The sequence below is a fragment of the Scyliorhinus torazame genome, chromosome 11 (assembly GCF_047496885.1).
Source record: "Scyliorhinus torazame isolate Kashiwa2021f chromosome 11, sScyTor2.1, whole genome shotgun sequence".
Taxonomy (NCBI): domain Eukaryota; kingdom Metazoa; phylum Chordata; class Chondrichthyes; order Carcharhiniformes; family Scyliorhinidae; genus Scyliorhinus; species Scyliorhinus torazame.
In genome coordinates this window covers 159,006,964-159,025,274 of record NC_092717.1, presented here as the reverse complement: position 1 = coordinate 159,025,274, position 18,311 = coordinate 159,006,964, and the positions used below count along the sequence as shown (strand labels likewise).

At 45.1% G+C, this 18,311-nt stretch overlaps 2 protein-coding genes across 3 annotated transcripts in view; one reads left to right on the top strand and one right to left on the bottom strand.

Annotated features, from left to right (window-relative positions):
* LOC140385608 (charged multivesicular body protein 4b-like) overlaps window positions 1-1,165 on the bottom strand; it is a 33,028-nt gene extending 31,863 nt beyond the window's left edge. The window contains exon 1 of the mRNA XM_072467928.1: window positions 850-1,165. Coding sequence (XP_072324029.1) covers window positions 850-1,057 — 208 coding nt within the window. The 5' untranslated portion in view covers window positions 1,058-1,165. The remainder of the gene's footprint in view (window positions 1-849) is intronic.
* Window positions 1,166-1,340: 175 nt separating this feature from the next.
* Window positions 1,341-18,311, top strand: part of zfand1 (zinc finger, AN1-type domain 1) — a 32,449-nt gene continuing 15,478 nt past the window's right edge. For both annotated transcript variants that reach the window (XM_072467927.1, XM_072467926.1), the window contains exons 1-5: window positions 1,341-1,434; window positions 10,750-10,792; window positions 11,059-11,098; window positions 14,629-14,753; window positions 14,832-14,923. In XM_072467927.1, coding sequence (XP_072324028.1) covers window positions 1,380-1,434; window positions 10,750-10,792; window positions 11,059-11,098; window positions 14,629-14,753; window positions 14,832-14,923 — 355 coding nt within the window. In that variant the 5' untranslated portion in view covers window positions 1,341-1,379. The remainder of the gene's footprint in view (window positions 1,435-10,749; window positions 10,793-11,058; window positions 11,099-14,628; window positions 14,754-14,831; window positions 14,924-18,311) is intronic.

The window sequence follows — 18,311 nt, the reverse complement described above, 5'->3', positions numbered from 1 at the left end:
GTGTACAGCGGAAGGGGGCAGTCCTCTTCCTGCTCCCGGGTTGTGTGCACTGGGGAAAAGAGGCAGTTCGCTTCCTGCTCCCGGATTATGTGTACTGGGGAAAGGGGGCAGTTCTCCTCCTGCTCCCGGGTTGTCTGTACTGGGGAAAAGGGGCAGTTTTCTTCCTGCTCCCGGGTTGAGTGTACTGGGGGAAAGGGGGCCGTTCTCCTCCTGATCCCGGGTTGTGTGTACTGGGGAAAGGGGCAGTTCTCCTCCTGCCCCGGGTTGTGTGTACTGGGGAAAGGGGCAGTTCTCCTCCTGCCCCGGGTTGTGTGTACTGGGGAAAGGGGCAGTTCTCCTCCTGCCCCGGGTTGTGTGTACTGGGGAAAGGGGCAGTTCTCCTCCTGCCCCGGGTTGTGTGTACTGGGGAAAGGGGCAGTTCTCCTCCTGCCCCGGGTTGTGTGTACTGGGGAAAGGGGCAGTTCTCCTCCTGCCCCGGGTTGTGTGTACTGGGGAAAGGGGCAGTTCTCCTCCTGCCCCGGGTTGTGTGTACTGGGGAAAGGGGCAGTTCTCCTCCTGATCCCGGGTTGTGTGTACTGGGGAAAGGGGGCAGTTCTCCTCCTGCCCCGGGTTGTGTGTACTGGGGAAAGGGACAGTTCTCCTCCTGCCCCGGGTTGTGTGTACTGGGGAAAAGGGCAGTTCTCCTCCTGCCCCGGGTTGTGTGTACTGGGGAAAGGGGCAGTTCTCCTCCTGCTCCCGGGTTGTGTGTACTGGGGAAAGGGGCAGTTCTCCTCCTGCCCCGGGTTGTGTGTACTGGGGAAAGGGGCAGTTCTCCCCCTGCCCCGGGTTGTGTGTGGCCTGAGCTCCTACCTCTCTTGTTCTTGGTGCCGCTTCTTCGGGCAGTGTCCAGCTCTCTCTGGATCCTGTTTTCCAGATATTCTTGTTTCTTGGTTAACATTTCCTCGGTCTCCCGAAGTCGGCAGAGAGCCTCCTGGGGGGTAGGGCCCTGTTTACTGGCGCGAGAGCGAAATCGGGACGAGCTCGGTCCGCCCTTCAGGGAGTGGGAAAATTTCTTCATAACTACCGTCCTCCGCCTCCACACGACTGAACAACGCAAACAGCAAGTGCAGCGTCTCGAGACACACTGGACTTCACTTCCGGCCCAGCGGCTGTCACGCAGCTCGGAGGTGGAGCCGTCTCCGCGACAGACAAGGGCTCACCTCCGGCCCAGGAGCTGTGACTCAACCAGGGGGTGGAGCCGCGCCGCGACAGACAAGGGCTCACTTCCGGCCCAGCGGCTGTCACTCAGTCAGGGGGTGGAGCCGTCTCCGAGACGAGCAAGGGCTCACTTCCGGCACAGCCGCTCTCAGTCAGACAAGGTGGGCGGAGCTGAGGACAAGATGGCTGAGTTGGAGGTCGGGCAACACTGTGAGCAGCAGCATTGCCGACAGTTAGGTAGGAACCTGGGATCTGGGGGGAGCGGCTGTCAGTTACGTGAGAACCTCCCCGCAACGAAAGTTTTTGTATGATCTCCATAACTGTGATGGGAACATTTTTAATGTTTTTTAAGCTGGAGTCCGATTTCCTGGAGGAGATGATCAACACTCGTTGCTCTGCCAGGATTATGATGAGGGAGTCTACCAAATTTCATCCACCCAGAATGAGTTTAATGAGCATTCTCAAAACTCCAATGTGGGTATCCGCTCCTTCAAAGCTTCCAGGGCTTTCGCCTCCAGTATTTTACCTGGAAGCCAGTTAAAATAATTTTGCCATTTCCACATTGTTAAAATCTTGTATATTTCTAAAGCCTCTTAATGCAAAGCCTCATTTGCTGCACTACCTTTGGTGACTGAACATGATACTTAAGTCATGCTGCGGTCAACTGCTTTGCTCATGATGTGAAAATAATTTGTTGGCTTTGTTGCTTATTACACTACATTGATTATGTAGTATAAGTGTCTGGCACAGTTAGGGTTAATGTGGGACTGAATAAAGTACTGGTCACACAGTGATGTCAGAGAGCACATGAAAACAGGGTCAGTGTTGGATAGAGCCATGTGTACCAGCAAGCATGGTGACAGCTAGCTTGTACCCTTTATTGTATATTTGTCAGAGGGAATAAAGACTCCAGGTGGTGCATGACTATGAAGATTTCTCCAGGCCTCCAGAACTGTAAACAACACACTACAACAGATTAAGTATTTAATTTACTAAGATTCCTAGGTCTTCTTCAGCTTACCCTTAGCTTCTTCAAAATAGACTTGAGTGTGACTTCACAGCGAGCAGTTGGGAGTTGGTAAGTGAGGGAGTTACGAGGAAGGAGGTGCTCCTTTTTCTTTTCCTACCTTTTTCATGTTCTTCCTTTGGAACAGGGGAAGATGTTGATTGGTGTGTATCTGGTAAGTTATTCTACCTAAAAATAGTTTGTGAAGTTAAGGCAGGGCAGCTTGGCCGAGTGGAATGTACCTCCTGCAGCATATGGGAAGTCACGGATGCACTACGTGTCCCAGACAAATACATCTGCTGGAAGTGTCGCTAGTTGCAGAAGCTTGAGCTCCATGTTTTGGAACTTTTGCAGTGGCGTGAGTCACTGTGGTGCATCCGTGCAGTAAAGAACCATGTGAATAGCACATTTAGGAAGGTGGTCACACAGCAGGTTGAGTGTGCAGGCAGAGAGGGACTGTGTGACCGCCAGGCAGGCTAAGAGAACCAGGCACAAGTCCCGAGTTGTTCTGGCTCCTAACTAATTTTCCATTTTGGATATTGGTGAGGACGATAGCTCGCCAGAGTGGAGCAAGGGCCAAGTCCATGACACCACTGGTGCTCACTTGCACAGGAGGGGGGAAAGAACAGTGGAATAGCAACAGTGATAGAAGATTTGTTGGGGGAACAGAGGGGTGTTTTTGCTGTCATAGACGTGACACTAGAATGATGTGTTGCTCTGCTGGTGCCAGGATCAAGGATGTCACAGAATGACTGCAGGACATTCTTTTGGGGGAGGGCGAACAACCAGAGGTTGTGATGTACATCGGTAAAACAAAAATATAGTGAGGGAAAGAGGTCTTGAAAGCAGATTTTAGGGAGTTAAGAAATAAGTGAAAGAGGACATCAAAAGCAGTAATCTCAGAAATACCCCAGTGCCACATGCGCAAGCATAGGAATAGCAGGATTGAACACATGGCTGGAGAATTGGTGCAGGAGGGAGGGCATCAAATGTGAGGCATTGGGACCAGTTCTGGGCAGGCGGGACCAGTGTAAGATGGATGGGTTGCACGTTAGCAGGACCAGGACTAACATCCTATCAGGATATTTGCCAGTGTTGTTGGGGAGGGTTTAAACTAGATGGCTAAGGGATGGGTACCCGAGAGGGAGCTCAGATTGGAGGGAAACAAAACTGCCATTTGGAAGTAAAAACATAGTAAGCAAAACACTAAAAGGCAAGCATCAAATAGGATCAGAAAGTGAAATAATGTTAAAAAGAAAAGTTAAGGACACTCAGCATTTGAAATAATGTAGATGTTTTGAAGGCACAAGTAGAGATAAATCGGTATGATTTATTCGCCATTAGAGCTGCATGTAACATGAGTACAGGTAATCCAGTACTAATGGGCAACTTCAATGTACATATAAACTGTTAACCTAATTAGCATTAATGCTGTGGAGGATAAATTCCTGGAGTGTGTATGAGATGGTTTCTAAAGGAGTTCATGAACCAACCAAGGATTGGGCTATTTTAAATTTCCTATTTGTTATTGAGGGAGGAGGACTTCTGTGGAGTAGGTGGGTGGGTACGAGGCGGCTTCTACCAGAAGATGAACTTTAAGACCTTTTCTGCCCGATACTCAGGCTCGCTTAAAAAGGTTAAAAGCTACAGGAACGTGGCAACAAATCTTTTACTGCAGTGAGGGATGTCCAAAAACTGCCAATCTAGGAATAAAGGATACTCCTCAGATAAAGAGTATTCATGAGGCGCTGGAAAAGAAAAAATGACGGATGGCCCTGCATTGTGGTAAACGGAGCAGCTGAAGGAATTTACTTCAACTGAACTCAGGATGCAGAGATTGTGGCGGCATCCTTGCGAAGGTTGTGGAACCCATAAAAACGGCCTCGGAGAGAGTCGAGCAAAGTCTGGAGTCACAGAGGGGTGACGATCCAGAAGGTAGAAAAATCTGTGGCCGACCTCCAGGATCAGATTGCCTCTTTTGAGGCCGAGGTTATGGTAATGGCGGAGGCGCAGAAGAGCTGCAGGAAAAAACTGACGACCTAGAAAACCACTCTCACACAGGCAGAATTTAAGGGTTGTGTCTACATGACGGTATGAATGCTACGGAATTTGTGGCTAAAATGTTTACGATGCTGGTGGGGGAAGGAATCTTTGACCAGCCTCCCGAAATGGTCGCTGAGGAGAAAACTGAAAGCAGGAGAAGGCCTCATACAATCATTGTGGGGCTGCTCCAATACCTTGACCAGGAGAAGATCCTGTAATGGGCCAAGGAGACCCGTAAATGTTTCTGGGAAGGCCACGCAGTCCGTATCTTCTAGGACCTGGGAGCCAAGCTGGCCAAAAGAAGGGCTGGTTTTAATAAAGCCAAAGCTATTCTTTTTAAGAACTAAATTCAATTTGTCGTGTTCTACCCGGCTTGATTATGGGTCACATATGGCCGGAAGGAACATTAATTTGACATATAAATGTCAGATAAATTTATAAAAGATCATGGTTTGGGGGGCACATGAGGACACTGGTCTTCGGGTGGATTTACCTACAAGACCAAAATGTGGTATTGCTCTCAGGGGGGTTATTGTTGTTCTTATTCTCTTTACACTGTTTATAAATAGTCATAGTGAGCAGCACGGTGGCGCAGCAGTTAGCACTGCTGCCTCACGGCACCGAGGACCCAGGTTCGATCGCAGCCTCGTGTTTGAAGCGTTTGCTGTAGTTATTTATTATTCACTCTACTGTTTATATGTAATTATAGAGCCTTATAGTATTCACCGTTGATAATCTTGTTTACTTTGCATTGTTGATAAGTAGCTACAGTATTTTGCAACCTTTTGCTCCCTCATGAGCGAGGTTCACATTTTTGAGATCTTATGGCGGGTGGGGGGAGCGAAGCAAAAGTAGCAACTTACGAGTTGAACAGTGCGGGTTAGTAGTGATAGAGCAGAGGGGGGCACTTAGAAATATTGGTTTTCGGAAGTTCTTTTTTAACCTTGGGTGGGAGCCACCCAGCTAGCAGAAATGCTGGTGGATAACGGAAATGAAGTGGGGGAGAAGGCTGTGATTGGCTATGGGCTGTAATTGGGTGGATAAAGGACTCTGGCGGCTGTGTGGTCACTGACCCAAGGAAAGTGAATGGAGCATTTGGGGCCTTCTTTCCGGGCCAAACAGATCTGAACCTCCGGGAAGAAGTTCGGGTATGAAACAGTTTCTAGATGGCTTAAACTTCCCAGTGGTGGATTAAGGGCTAATGCAGGGGTTGGGAGCCCCAGTTGGACTGGAGGCGGTGATGGGAGGCATTAGGGTGATACAAACTGGGAAGGCTCCGGGACCAGATCGATTCCCAGTGGAATTCTATAAAAGGCTTGCCACGATTTTGGGACCATTCTTGGTTGAAGTACGACTTGATGAATAAGGGTGAGCTTCCATCCACATTAACACAGGCCTCAATTTCACTTACTCTAAAGATGAAGATCAGGAGGACTGTGGGTCCGATCAACCAATTTTTCTTCTAAATGTGGATGCAAAGTAATTGGCCAAGATCTTCGTGATATGCCTGGAAGATCAGTTACCAGAGGTGATAGCGCAGGACCAGACAGGGTTTGTAAAGGCACAGCAGTTATCGTCGAATCTCGGATTGTTAAGTTTGGTTATGATGCCCCCGTCGGGCTGGGAAATGGAGGTAATCATATCTATGGTCGCTGAAAAGGCTTTTGATCGACTGAGTGGGAGTACCATTTCAAAATATTAGGACGGTTTGGTCTTGGGCTAGGGTTTGTTAACTGGATTAGGTTGTTCTTTAGAGCCCCACAGCTAGTGTGCGTACAAATACTATCAGTTCTGATTATCTTAGCTTGCAACGAGGAACAAGGCAGGGATGCCCATTGTCCCTGATGCTCTTTGCACTGGCAATTGAGCCACTGGCAATAGCACATAGGGCATCAACAGAGTGGCGAGGAATTGAGAGGGGAGGGTTGGAGCACAAGAATCTCCCTGTAGGCAGACGACCTGCTGTTATACGTCACAGACCGGTTTCCAGTATCGATCGGATTTTGGAGATCCTGGCGAAATTCGTCGTGTTCTCGGGATATAAACTTAATGTGGGAAAGAGTGAGGTATCCCCAGATACACAATGTACAGATACAGGGGAGGGATTTGGAGATGCGACCTTTTTGGCTGGTTAGAACAAGCTTTCAGAATCTAGGAATCAATAGGACATAAATGGGCACAGCTACATATATTAAGCCTGACCAGTTTGGTAGATAGGATGAGGGCAGACTTCAGGAGGTAGGATGTTCTCCCGCTGTCCCTGGCGGGATGGATACAGACTGTGAAGATAACCATCCTCTCAAAGTTTCTGTTTGTCTTCTTTCCTAAATCTTTTTTCATGAGGATGTACTCTAACTTTATATGGGCGGGGAAGCTACCTAGGACTTGGAGGTTATTTTTGGAGCTGGACAGAGGATCAGGCGGTTTGACTTTACCAAAATTTGCTAAATTATTATTGGGCAACGAACATGGAGAAGGTTCCGAAGTGAGCTATAGAGGAGGGTTTGATGTGGAGATAGATGTAGGGGGACGTGGATGAGAGCATTGCTGTTGGTGCCCCTTCCATTCTCGCCAGTGAGTCTGGTGGTGGCCGCCACTTTAAGGATCTGGATCCAGCTCAGGCAACATGTTAAGATAGAAGGCATGCCGTTGTGGGTTCTGATTTGTAATAATCATAAATTTACTCCGGCAGGGCTGGACTCAACATACAAGGGGTGGAGGCGTGAGGGGATAGATTTAGAGATCTTTTTGTGGAAGGAAGATTTGCAGAATTGATTGTGGAGAAATTTCACCTGTCGGAGATAATGGGTTCCGGTACCAACAGATCAAAGATTTTTTTTTTTTTTTTTTTTAAAGAGTTGGCCACGCTTCCTCAGTTGCCCCCCCTCACTGATTGAAAAGATTGTGTCACAGAGGGTGTCCGACGTTTATGGCCAGCTGATGGAAAGGGAGAAAGCCTCGTTGGAACAGATTAGGAAGAAATGAGAGAAGATCTTGGAGAAACCTTTGAAGAAGGGATTTGGAGTTACGCACTGAGGAGGATAAATTCAATTTCCTCATGCGCAAGGTTAACTTTAATCCACTTTAGAGTGCACATGACAAGTCGTGTATGAGTTTCTTTTTCAAGAGGTGGAGGATAAATGTGGGCGATGCGCCGGTGTGCTGGCAGACCACACACACATGTTTTGGTCCTGTCCGGAACTGGTGAAGTTTTGGGAATCATTTGCGAGGACTATGTCAGAGATTATAGGGCTGAAAGCAGCACCAATGCCAATGGGGTTTTCGGGGTTTCAGAGGATCCGAGATTGTAGATGGGGAGAGAGGCCGAAATGTTAGTCTTTGCCTCCCTGATAGCGCAGAGGAGAATCTTGTTTGGTTGACGAGCCTCAAAGCCGCCTAAGGCAGCAAGATGGTGAGTGATATGGCAGCATTTCCTCCATTTGAAAAGATGACGGGATCAAAGGAGGGTTTCTGCTCACGGTGGAGGCCATTCATCTCCTTCTTTAAGGATTGATAAACGTCAGCAGAGGAGAGGGTGGGGGGGAGGGGTTTGGGGTGGGACCTTTTGGGGTTTTTACTTTTTTTCTATTTTTAATCTATTCTTTAAAGTATAGTTACAAAGTGGGGCGGATAGAGTTTATGACAAGGGCTTTGTTGAGAAATACGGGTACAAAGTTTTTAATATTGCGTGTTTTGTAAATCTGAAAGTCTTGAATAAAAATATTTTTCAAAAAAAGTTAATGAAACGATTAATTAATAACCTTGCTGGAAAGGAGCCTTTAGGGAATAGTGACCATGATATGATATAATTTTATTTTAAGTTTGAAAGTTATATCGTTTGTTCTGAAACTCGGGTCTGAAGTCTGAACAAGGGAAACTATGAAGGAATGAGAAACAGGATGACCAGATTGGGAAGTACATTAAAATGTTTGAAAATAGACAGCAATGGCTAGTATTCAAATAAGTATAACAGTAAAATGCATTCCTCTGCAACACAAAAATCCAACAGGAAAGACAAAACAACTATGGCTAACAAAAGATGTTCAAGATTGCATTAGATCAAAGGAAGTGGCTTATAAGGTTACCAGAAAAGTGGTAAACCTGAGGATTGAGAACAATTTAGAATATACTAAAGAAGGAGCAAGAAACTGATTAAGAAAGGGAAAAGAGAAAAAATGAATGCAAGTTAGCAAGAAACCTAAAGTCAGACTGTAAAAATTATTATTATTATTAAATGTCTTTTAGTATACAAAAGGGAAAAGATTAGCAAGGATGTGGGTCCACTACAGGCAGAGACACAAGAATTCATAATGGTGAATGGGAAATAGCAGAGAAACTAAACAATTACATTTGTATCCATCTTCACTGAAGACGATAACAGAGAATTTTCCAGAAATAAGCAACCAAGGAGCTTATGAAATTGAGAAACTAAAAGAAATGAATATTAATAAAGAGCTAGTACTCACAAAATTAAGTGGATTGAAGATTTATAAATACCCTGGATCAGATTAACTGCATGTCAAAGTGTTGAAGGAGGTGGCTGTAGAGATCGTGACTGCATTGGTGGTTAACTTTCAAAAGTCAATAGATTCTGGAAGGGTTCATGCAAACTGAAAAATAGCAAATGTAGCCAAATTTATTTCACAATGGAGGGAGAGGGAAAACAGAGAACTAAAGACCAGTTAGTTTGACATCAGTAGAAGGGAAAATGTTAGAATCTAGGATAAAAGATGTGATAACGAGGTACTTAGAAAATAATGATATGATTGGGCAGAATCAACATGGATTTATGACAGGGAAATCGTGCTTGATAAACCTGTCTGTAGCATAGATAAAGGGCAAATCAGTGGATGTGATATATTTGGATTTTCAGAAAGCTTTCGATAAGGTCCCACATAGGAGGCTGGTAATCAAAATTAGAACACCTGATGGGAGTAATATACTGCTATGGATTTGAGAATTGGTTAACAGTAAGAAAACAGAATAAATGGATCATTTTCAGGGTGGTAGACAGTTAACTAGTAGGGTGCTGCAAGGATCCGTGCTGGACCAGCTGTTCACAATCTATATAAATGACTTGGATATTTCCAAATTTGCTGATGACATCATGTTTTGAGTCCAATCTGACTCTTCAGAACTGTGTTCACTTGAAACATTAGCTGTTTCTCTCTTCATAGATGCTGTGCGACCCCAGTTTTTCCAGCACTTCTGTTTTTTTATTTGGGATATCCAGTATCTGCAGTATTTCACTTTTATTTTGTTGACTAATTTGTGTTGAGTGTCTAAGTCATTGATGTAAATTAGATATGGTCGTGGTCCAAACAATAATCCTTGGGCTACCTCACTCAGTACTCTTACCGCTTCATCAGTGTAACTCCAGAATACTTGTTAGTTTCTACCCTTCTGCTAATTTCTTATATATCATCCAAGATTCAGCCAGAATTCCTACGGCTTGACGTTTAATTAATAGCTTTTCATGTAGAATTTTGTCAGATTCCTTCTGGAAGTCTAGACACAATACTTTTGTTGAGATTACCATAATCCTTTTGGGATGTTACATGCTAAGTGAAGTTAAGATATATCTTCCCCTCCTGAATCTATGCTGAACGCTGCTAATATTATTATTGCACAGATTCAATTAATTTATGCACAGCTGAAATACGCTCATGTTTCTATAGCTGCTTGAGGCTGATTTGTTGGCCATTTTGAATTTGGTTGCTACTTTGGTCTGTTGCTGCTGGAAGGTCGTTTTCCCTCAAGTTGAATTACTCCCTTATTTTGTCAATGCCTTCCAAATCTCCCCCCTTGTTTCCTTTAGCATTTAGATAAATAAACATCCAACCCTGATAATTATTAAGCCCTTTCACCCTTTTCGAAACTTCCACCTTTCATATTGAGTTCATTAATTTTGACTGATTGGGGCTGACATTGTTGCTCATTATTTCCCTGTGATTGCTTGGGGGAAAGAAGTAATTCAGAGAAGTTTACAATACTGTTTTCATTAATTTAAATCAGATCATTTTGTGGTTGATGTCCCCAATGATGAGACAAGTTCCTTTATTTTGTGCTTTGAGTTACTTACAAAGGCCAGGTCAAGACTCGCTGACCCCCAAAAAGCTGCAAGTCTGGGATGGTATGGGGAAATTAACATCTAAATGTCACTACACGAATAGAATGAAAGTCCAATACCTAATAGCATGTTGACCCCAAAACAAGAATATAAATACGTCTGCAAGACTGGAAATGTATGCCGTGTGCTTATTAAACTTATTTACTGGTAATTTAATGCTAAAATAAGACTGTTATTAAATTATAATTAACTTTATTTCATGGTATTAGTTGTGGGTCCATTTTGAACTTTGAGAATTAACTTTCTTTTCCTCATCAGTTTCATTGCCAAATAGACATTGCAGGCAAGTACTAAAATCATTTTAATTGAGTAACAAATATGCTACAAAATAGCTGAGTTTTGTTAAACTAATTAGCATATTTTCCTTTTTCAGATTTTCTGCCATTTGTTTGTGACCGATGTTCAGGAATTTACTGGTACAGTATTGTTCATCAAAATAAACTACAATTGTAACTAGGAAAGCAAGTTCTACAAATATAGGGCAGGATGTTTCGGCCACGCCCACCCGGCGACCTGAAATTCACGCCCGCGGTCCACCGACCTTTACATGGTCCTCGTCCCGTCTGTGGCGACCTTGTGGTGGGCGCAGCAGAAAAATCCAGTCCATAACATTTCTCGGATTGCTTACAAACTTAAAAAAAATATTACATTTGCTATATCATATATTCTACCTTTTCTTTAGCCTGGAACATAGAAGTAAAGATGCTCATGATTGTTCTGAGGTGAGTTTTTGTAGATGTGTGCTTGTAGCACTTTATGCCTTTTTGAGTTAATGTGGGTGTATTAGATGGGTTATTTTCCCTGTTTAAATGGATCGTAAATGGTTTGTCTTATGCTACAGCCCTTTTTTTCGAATGCCTCCGAAATTGGAGTTTTTATTTTTCACTATTTATTTATGAATGCAATTGTTTTAACTCTAATGCAACATTTTAATGTCCATTTTTTATTAGGAAATCTAGTTCTCATTTTCCATTGCCATTGTGATTTAACAGGGATGTTTCACATGTATATCTCCCAATGGGTACTACAGAAAATATTTGTTAGAAAGCTGAGAATATCTGCACGCTAACTTGTTGACAAACAATGCAGGATGTGGAATGCATCTTTTTTCCATTAAACAGATTTCCACTTTAAATTTTCTGTCACCAGACTTAACGTTACATGTTTCTGTGCCATGTAATTCTATATGATGAAAATTAGCGATTATAATGCTGAACCACAGAATTGTTACGGTGCCGAGAGAGACTGTTTGGCCCATCATGTCTGCACCAACTCTCCAAACGAGCATTATGGCTTCGTGCCATTCCCCTGCCTTTTCCCTGTGAACCTACATATTGTTTCTATTCAGGTAATCATTTAAGGCCCTCTTGAATGCCTCAATTGAGCCTGCTTCCACCACACTTCCAGGGAGTGCATTCCAGATTATAACCACTCGTTGGGGGGGGGGGGGGGGGGGGGAAATATCGCATCACATTTGCTTCTTTTGCAAATCAGCTTAAGTCTATGCCTTGTTGTTGTTCCTTTTACAGGGGGGAGCAGTTTCTCCCTATCTGTTCTATCCAGCTTCCTCCTCATTTTGAACATCTCTATCAAATACCCTCTTTGCCTTCTCTGCAAGAAAACAGCCTCATTCTATCCAATCTATTCTCATAACTGAGGTTTCTCACCCATGGGAACATCTTCTTGTCAACTTCTTCTGCACTCTCTCCATTGTGTTCACATCCTTCCTGGAGCATGGCAGCCAGAAGTGTACACCATATTCCAGCTGAGGTCTAACTTGTATCTTACAGCATAACCTCCTTGCTCGAGCACTCTCTGCCCCTATTAATAAAGCCCAGAATACCATATGCTTTATTAACTGCTCTCTCCACCTGTCCTGCCAATTTCAATAATCTCTGCACGTATACACCCAGGTGGTGGAACAGAAATAACATTATCTTTGTAAATATGGCAATTTGAATTGGGAAACTGAAATAGAAGAAAAAGCTATTTACGTGTTTACGTGTAGGATGCACTGCCGTTAACTCAGCATTGTTACTTTGAGCACATTGGTGCATTGCTGTCTCACAGCACCGAGGTCCCAGGTTCGATCCCGGCTCTGGGTCATTGTCCGTGTGGAGTTTGCACATTCTACCCGTATTTGCGTGGGTTTCACCCCCACAACACAAAGATGTGCAGGATAGGTTGATTGGCCACGCTAAATTGCCCCTTAATTGGAAAAAATGAATTGGATACTCTAAATTTATTTTAAAAAAGGAATGTTACTTTGAAAAGCTCACCTCCTTCATGATCTGTACCACTGACCAGGAAAAAATGGCAATGGCAGGGATCACCATCATCATCAAGCCACACTGGCGTAGACATGGAACTCAATTCTTGCATTGTTGCTGAGTCAATATAGTAAAAGTATTTGTGACACCATCATCAACATGAGGATTGTAAAGAGTTAAATGAACCTTCAAAAGGAACTGTTGCCACCGCAAGGCAAATCGGGTTGGGTAATAAGTATAGCTTTACCAGCAACCCTGTCCCAGAAAAAGAAGGAAAATATGAACACTCTAATTACTGATTTCTGTGAGACCGAGACAAAGGCAGACAGAGACATTTTCCAGATATACACTTACAAGAAGTACCATATTCATAAAGCACCAAATTTGATGCGTGTCTATGTATTTTAGAAAATTACAAATCCAGGTTACCAGTTATGGACTCAACCTCTCAGCTAATAGATACCAGGACCCCACAAGTTGGTCAAATTTATTTTCTGCTGAACCTCTGTTTCCTTGACCTCACGGTGATGCACGATCAAAGGATCTTTTGCAGTGCTGCAAAGCCCCATTTGGTCTACTTCAAGCTCCAATTCTGCTTCCAGTTCTCCCAAAGCTTTGGACCATCCTCTGGCATTACTAAAGCTTGATGTCCCTAACATAGGTAAACAGTCCCTCTGCCTAGTACCGCTAATTAGCAGTTACTTTGTTCTAATTGATATATCTTTGTATATTGTATAGTTTGTTTCAAGAGATAAAAATTAAATTATTTGATTAAATAGGTAATATAAAATAAAGACCATCTATTTACAGATTTCATAATGCACCAAACAAGATGCCCACATAAATTAGTAAAACAGAAATTAAAATTATTAATTTAATCAATGGCCGCAATGTTCATGCTGTTGCAGAGTCCTTCCTGTTTATTTCCTTTGTTAAATGGTCTTTTCTTTTCTTATTTTTGGTCTGTGGACTCGTATTCGGAACATGTCTTTGAGCAGAGGATTCCAGCTGAAGCAACCTGCTTGTCAGGACATTGAGTTCCTATGTTTTGTATTTTTAAAAGGAGAAACAGACACGTCTGTGCTGAGTGAATCTTACGAACCAGCTTTGGAAGAGTTTGGTTGTCAACCAGTGAGTTGGCCAGGGACAGTGTTCTGCCTGACAAGTCATTGATTGGTTCCTGTTTGATGCTTTTTGAGAGAATTGGACTAAAGTGATTAGATCTTGGAAGTAAAACAAACAGAATCTCTCTCTCTCTCTCTCTCACTCTCTCTCTCTCTCTCTCCTTTCTCTTTCCTCTCTCTTCTCCTCTCTCTCTCTCTCCCTTGCCAAAATGAAAGGACTGCTTTATTGTTCTAAAACCACAGTGCCCAGTGTATCTTCGCTGTAAACGTCAAAGAATCTACAGAGAAAACAGACGACCTTGCTGGAGAAAACCGTCTCGGGCCTAGAAGGAAGAGGATCCAAAACAAAAGCTGAACCTCAGAAAGACACTCACTAGAAGTCATCCCGCTGCATCAAAGATCCTTTATTATTTTATTTTATTAATAATTTATCTCCCTCTCAACCGCCCTTTCCCCTGTGTTGTTTGCCTGTGTATGTGCTGAGAGTGGGGGTAGTTAGGAAGGAGTGGTGCTGGGGAAGGGGTATGAGATATTCAGTTACATTTTTCTATCATTTCAATTATAAGACTGTACATAATAAAAGATTACTTGTGTGAAAGTTACAAACCTGGTGACTGCAGTTTATTGGGCTCAGTCAAGGATCTCCGGTATTCTAAAATAACATCCAATTTCATTTCTGTTTGACTCCGGGTCAAGTGGGGCTGGAATTGACCATACACTAACCCATGGGGTTGTGACATTTTAATTACACCTATTCACGGTGAGCAACAGAAGGGTGAATCTGCAAGTATTTAGTATCATTTAGAGTGCTAAAAAGCGATGGAGCTTAATATTTAAGATCTACAATTCAAATTTCAGGTATGTTTAAGAAAACCAGTGAAAAGCGAAAGAACCTCTTCTTACAAATGTACATACAAAAGCTGTAAGGCAAAAGAACTCTTGCCAGTAATTTGCTCGCATTGCGAGAAACATTTTTGTCTGGGGTGAGTACTTGTTTAGGCTCAATTCTTGATACAAGTGTCGGTTAAGATTTGCACTTTAAAATCTTGATGTTTCTATAGGCATCGGCACCAGTCAGACCACGAATGTGAAAAACAAGAGATGCCTAAATCACGTCTGGTTGTCCCTCAGCAAGTATTTAATGAGACTGTTGGCAAGTACTGCATTACGCTTCACAGCCTAACCTTTCTTTTAAAAAAAAATATATATATTTTATTGAAAATTTCTTTCGATCGAAATTTTTTCCCTTTGCAGATCAAACATAACAGTAAAGAAAGTTTAACAATAAACAAATGGTTAACCAACATGGTAATCTAATCGTTTAACATAAACTAAAACTCCCCCCCCCCCCCCCCCCCCCTGGGTTGCTGCTGCTGGTCATCTGTCTTCCCTCTAACGTTCCCCTAGGTAGTCGAGGAATGGCTGCCACCGCCTGGTGAACCCTTGAGCCGATCCTCTCAGGGCAAACTTTATCTGCTCCAGTTTCATGAACCCCGCCATATCGTTTACCCAGGCCTCCAGTCCGGGGGGGTTTCGCCTCTTTCCACATAAGTAGAATCCTACGCCGGGCTACTAGGGACGCAAAGGCCACAACGTTGGCCTCTTTCGCCTCCTGCACTCCCGGCTCATCCGCAACTCCAAATAGAGCTAGCCCCCAGCCTGGTTTGACCCGGGCCTTCACCACCTTGGAAATCACTCCCGTCACTCCCTTCCAATACCCCTCCAGTGCCGGGCACGACCAAAACATATGTGCGTGGTTTGCCGGGCTTCCGCCGCACCTCCCACACTTGTCCTCCACTCCAAAGAACCTGCTCAGTCTTTCTCCCGTTATGTGTGCTCTATGTAGCACCTTGAATTGAATCAGGCTAAGCCTGGCGCACGAGGAAGAGGAATTTACCCTGCTTAGGGCATCAGCCCACATACCCTCCTCTATCTCCTCCCCTAGCTCTTCTTCCCACTTTCCTTTTAATTCACCCACCAACTCCTCCCCCTCCTCCCTCATCTCTCGGTATATCTCTGACACCTTGCCCTCTCCGACCCACACCCCCGAAAGCACTCTGTCCTGAATCCCCTGTGCCGGGAGCAGCAGAAATTCCCTCACCTGTTGTCTTGTGAACGCCCTCACCTGCATATATCTAAGGAAGTTTCCCCGGGGCAACTTATACTTTTCCTCCAATGCTCCCGAGCTCGCAAACGTCCCATCTATAAATGAATCTCCCACCCTCCTAATTCCCAACTGGTGCCAGCTCTGAAATCCTCCATCCATTCTTCCTGGGGCAAACCTATGGTTGTTCCTGATTGGGGACCCCACCAGGGCTCCCCGCACACCTCTCTGTCGCCTCCATTGTCCCCAGATATTCAATGTTGCCGCCACCACCGGGTTCGTGGTAAACTTTTTTGGTGAGAGCGGTAGCGGCGCCGTCACCAGCGCCTCTAAGCTCATCCCTTTACAGGACTCTCTCCAGTCTTTTCCACGCCGCTCCCTCTCCATCATCCATTTACGAATCATTGACATATTGGTGGCCCAATAGTAGTCGCCAAATTCGGTAGCGCCAATCCTCCTCTGTCCCTGCTACATTGTAGGAACCCCCTCCTTACCCTCGGGACTTTCCCTGCCCACACGAAGCTCGTGATGCTCCTGTCTATTTTTTAAAAAAAGGTCTTAGTGATTAGTACAGGGAGACATTGAAATACAAATAAGAACCTCGGGAGGACCATCATCTTAATTGCCTGCACTCTGCCCGCCAACGACAGAGGCTGCATGTCCCACCTCTTGAAGTCCTCCTCCATTTGTTCTACCAATCGTGTCAAATTAAGTCTGTGTAAGGTTCCCCAGCTCCTAGCAATCTGAATCCCCAGGTATCGGAAGTTTCTTTCCACTTTCCTTAGAGGCAGGCCTTCTATCTCTCTACTCTGGTCCCCTGGGTGTATCACGAATAGTTCACTCTTCCCCATGTTAAGCCTATATCCCGAGAAATCTCCGAACTCCCTCAACATCTGCATAACCTCTATCATCCCCCCCGCTGGGTCCGACACATACAACAGTAGGTCATCCGCGTACAGCGAGACTCTGTGTTCTTCTCCCCTCTAATCACCCCTCTCCATTTCCTGGAGTCTGTCAACGCCATGGCCAGAGGTTCAATTGCCAACGCGAACAACAGTGGAGACAGCGGGCATCCCTGTCTTGTTCCCCTATATAATCGGAAATACTCCGATCTTTGCCGACCCGTGACTACACTTGCCGTTGGGGCCCCATAAAGAAGTTTGACCCAGCTAATAAACCCGTTCCCGAACCCAAACCTCCTTAACACCTCCCATAAATACTCCCACTCCACCCTATCAAATGCCTTCTCTGCATCCATTGCCGCCACTATCTCTGCCTCCCCCTCCACTGGGGGCATCATTATCACCCCTAATAGTCGTCGCACGTTGACATTCAGTTGTCTCCCCTTTACGAACCCTGTCTGGTCTTCGTGCACCACCCCCGGGACACAGTCCTCTATCCTCGATGCCAGTACCTTTGCCAGCAATTTGGCGTCCACATTCAATAATGAAATAGGTCTATATGACCCGCACTGCAAGGGATCTTTATCCCTCTTCAAAATTAGCGATATCGTCGCCTCCGACATTGTCGGGGGTAAAGTCCCTCCTTCCCTGGCCTCATTGAACGTCCTCACCAACAACGGGGCCAACAAGTCCACGTATTTTCTATAAAATTCCACCGGGAACCCGTCTGGTCCCGGAGCCTTCCCTGCCTGCATGTTCCCCAGTCCCTTAATAACCTCGTCCACCCCAATCGGTGCCCCCAGGCCTTCCACCTCCTGCTCCTCCACCCTCGGGAACCTCAATTGATCCAGGAACTGCCGCATCCCCTCCTCCCTCCGGGGTTTGGCACCTATGCAGTCCCTCATAAAAGGTCTTGAACACCTCATTTATCTTCCCTGCTCTTCGCACCGTGGCTCCCTTCTCGTCTCTAATTTCCCCTATCTCCCTCGCCGCTGTCCTCTTTCGCAACTGATGAGCCAGCAGGCGACTAGCCTTTTCCCCATATTCATACCTCCTCCCCTGTGCCTTCCTCCATAGCACCTCCGCCTTTCTGGTGGTCAGGAGGTCAAACTCCGTCTGGAGTCGTCTCCTCTCCCTGTACAGTCCCTCCTTCGGGGTCTCTGCAAATTCCCTGTCCACCCTTAAAATCTCCCCCAGTAATCTTTCCCTTTCCTTGGCCTCTGTTTTCCCTTTGTGGGCCCCAATGGAGATCAGCTCTCCTCTGACCACCGCTTTTAGTGCTTCCCATACCACTCCCACACGGACCTCCCCGTCGTCATTGACCTCCAGGTATCTCTCAATACACCCCCGCACTCTTCCACACACTCCCTCGTCCGCCATCAATCCCACATCTAATCGCCAGAGTGCTCTCTGCTTCCTCTCCTCTCCTAGTTCCAGGTCCACCCAGTGTGGGGCATGGTCCGAAACCGCTATGGCTGAATACTCAGCTTCTTCCACCCTTGAGATCAACGACCTTCCCAGAACAAAAAAATCTA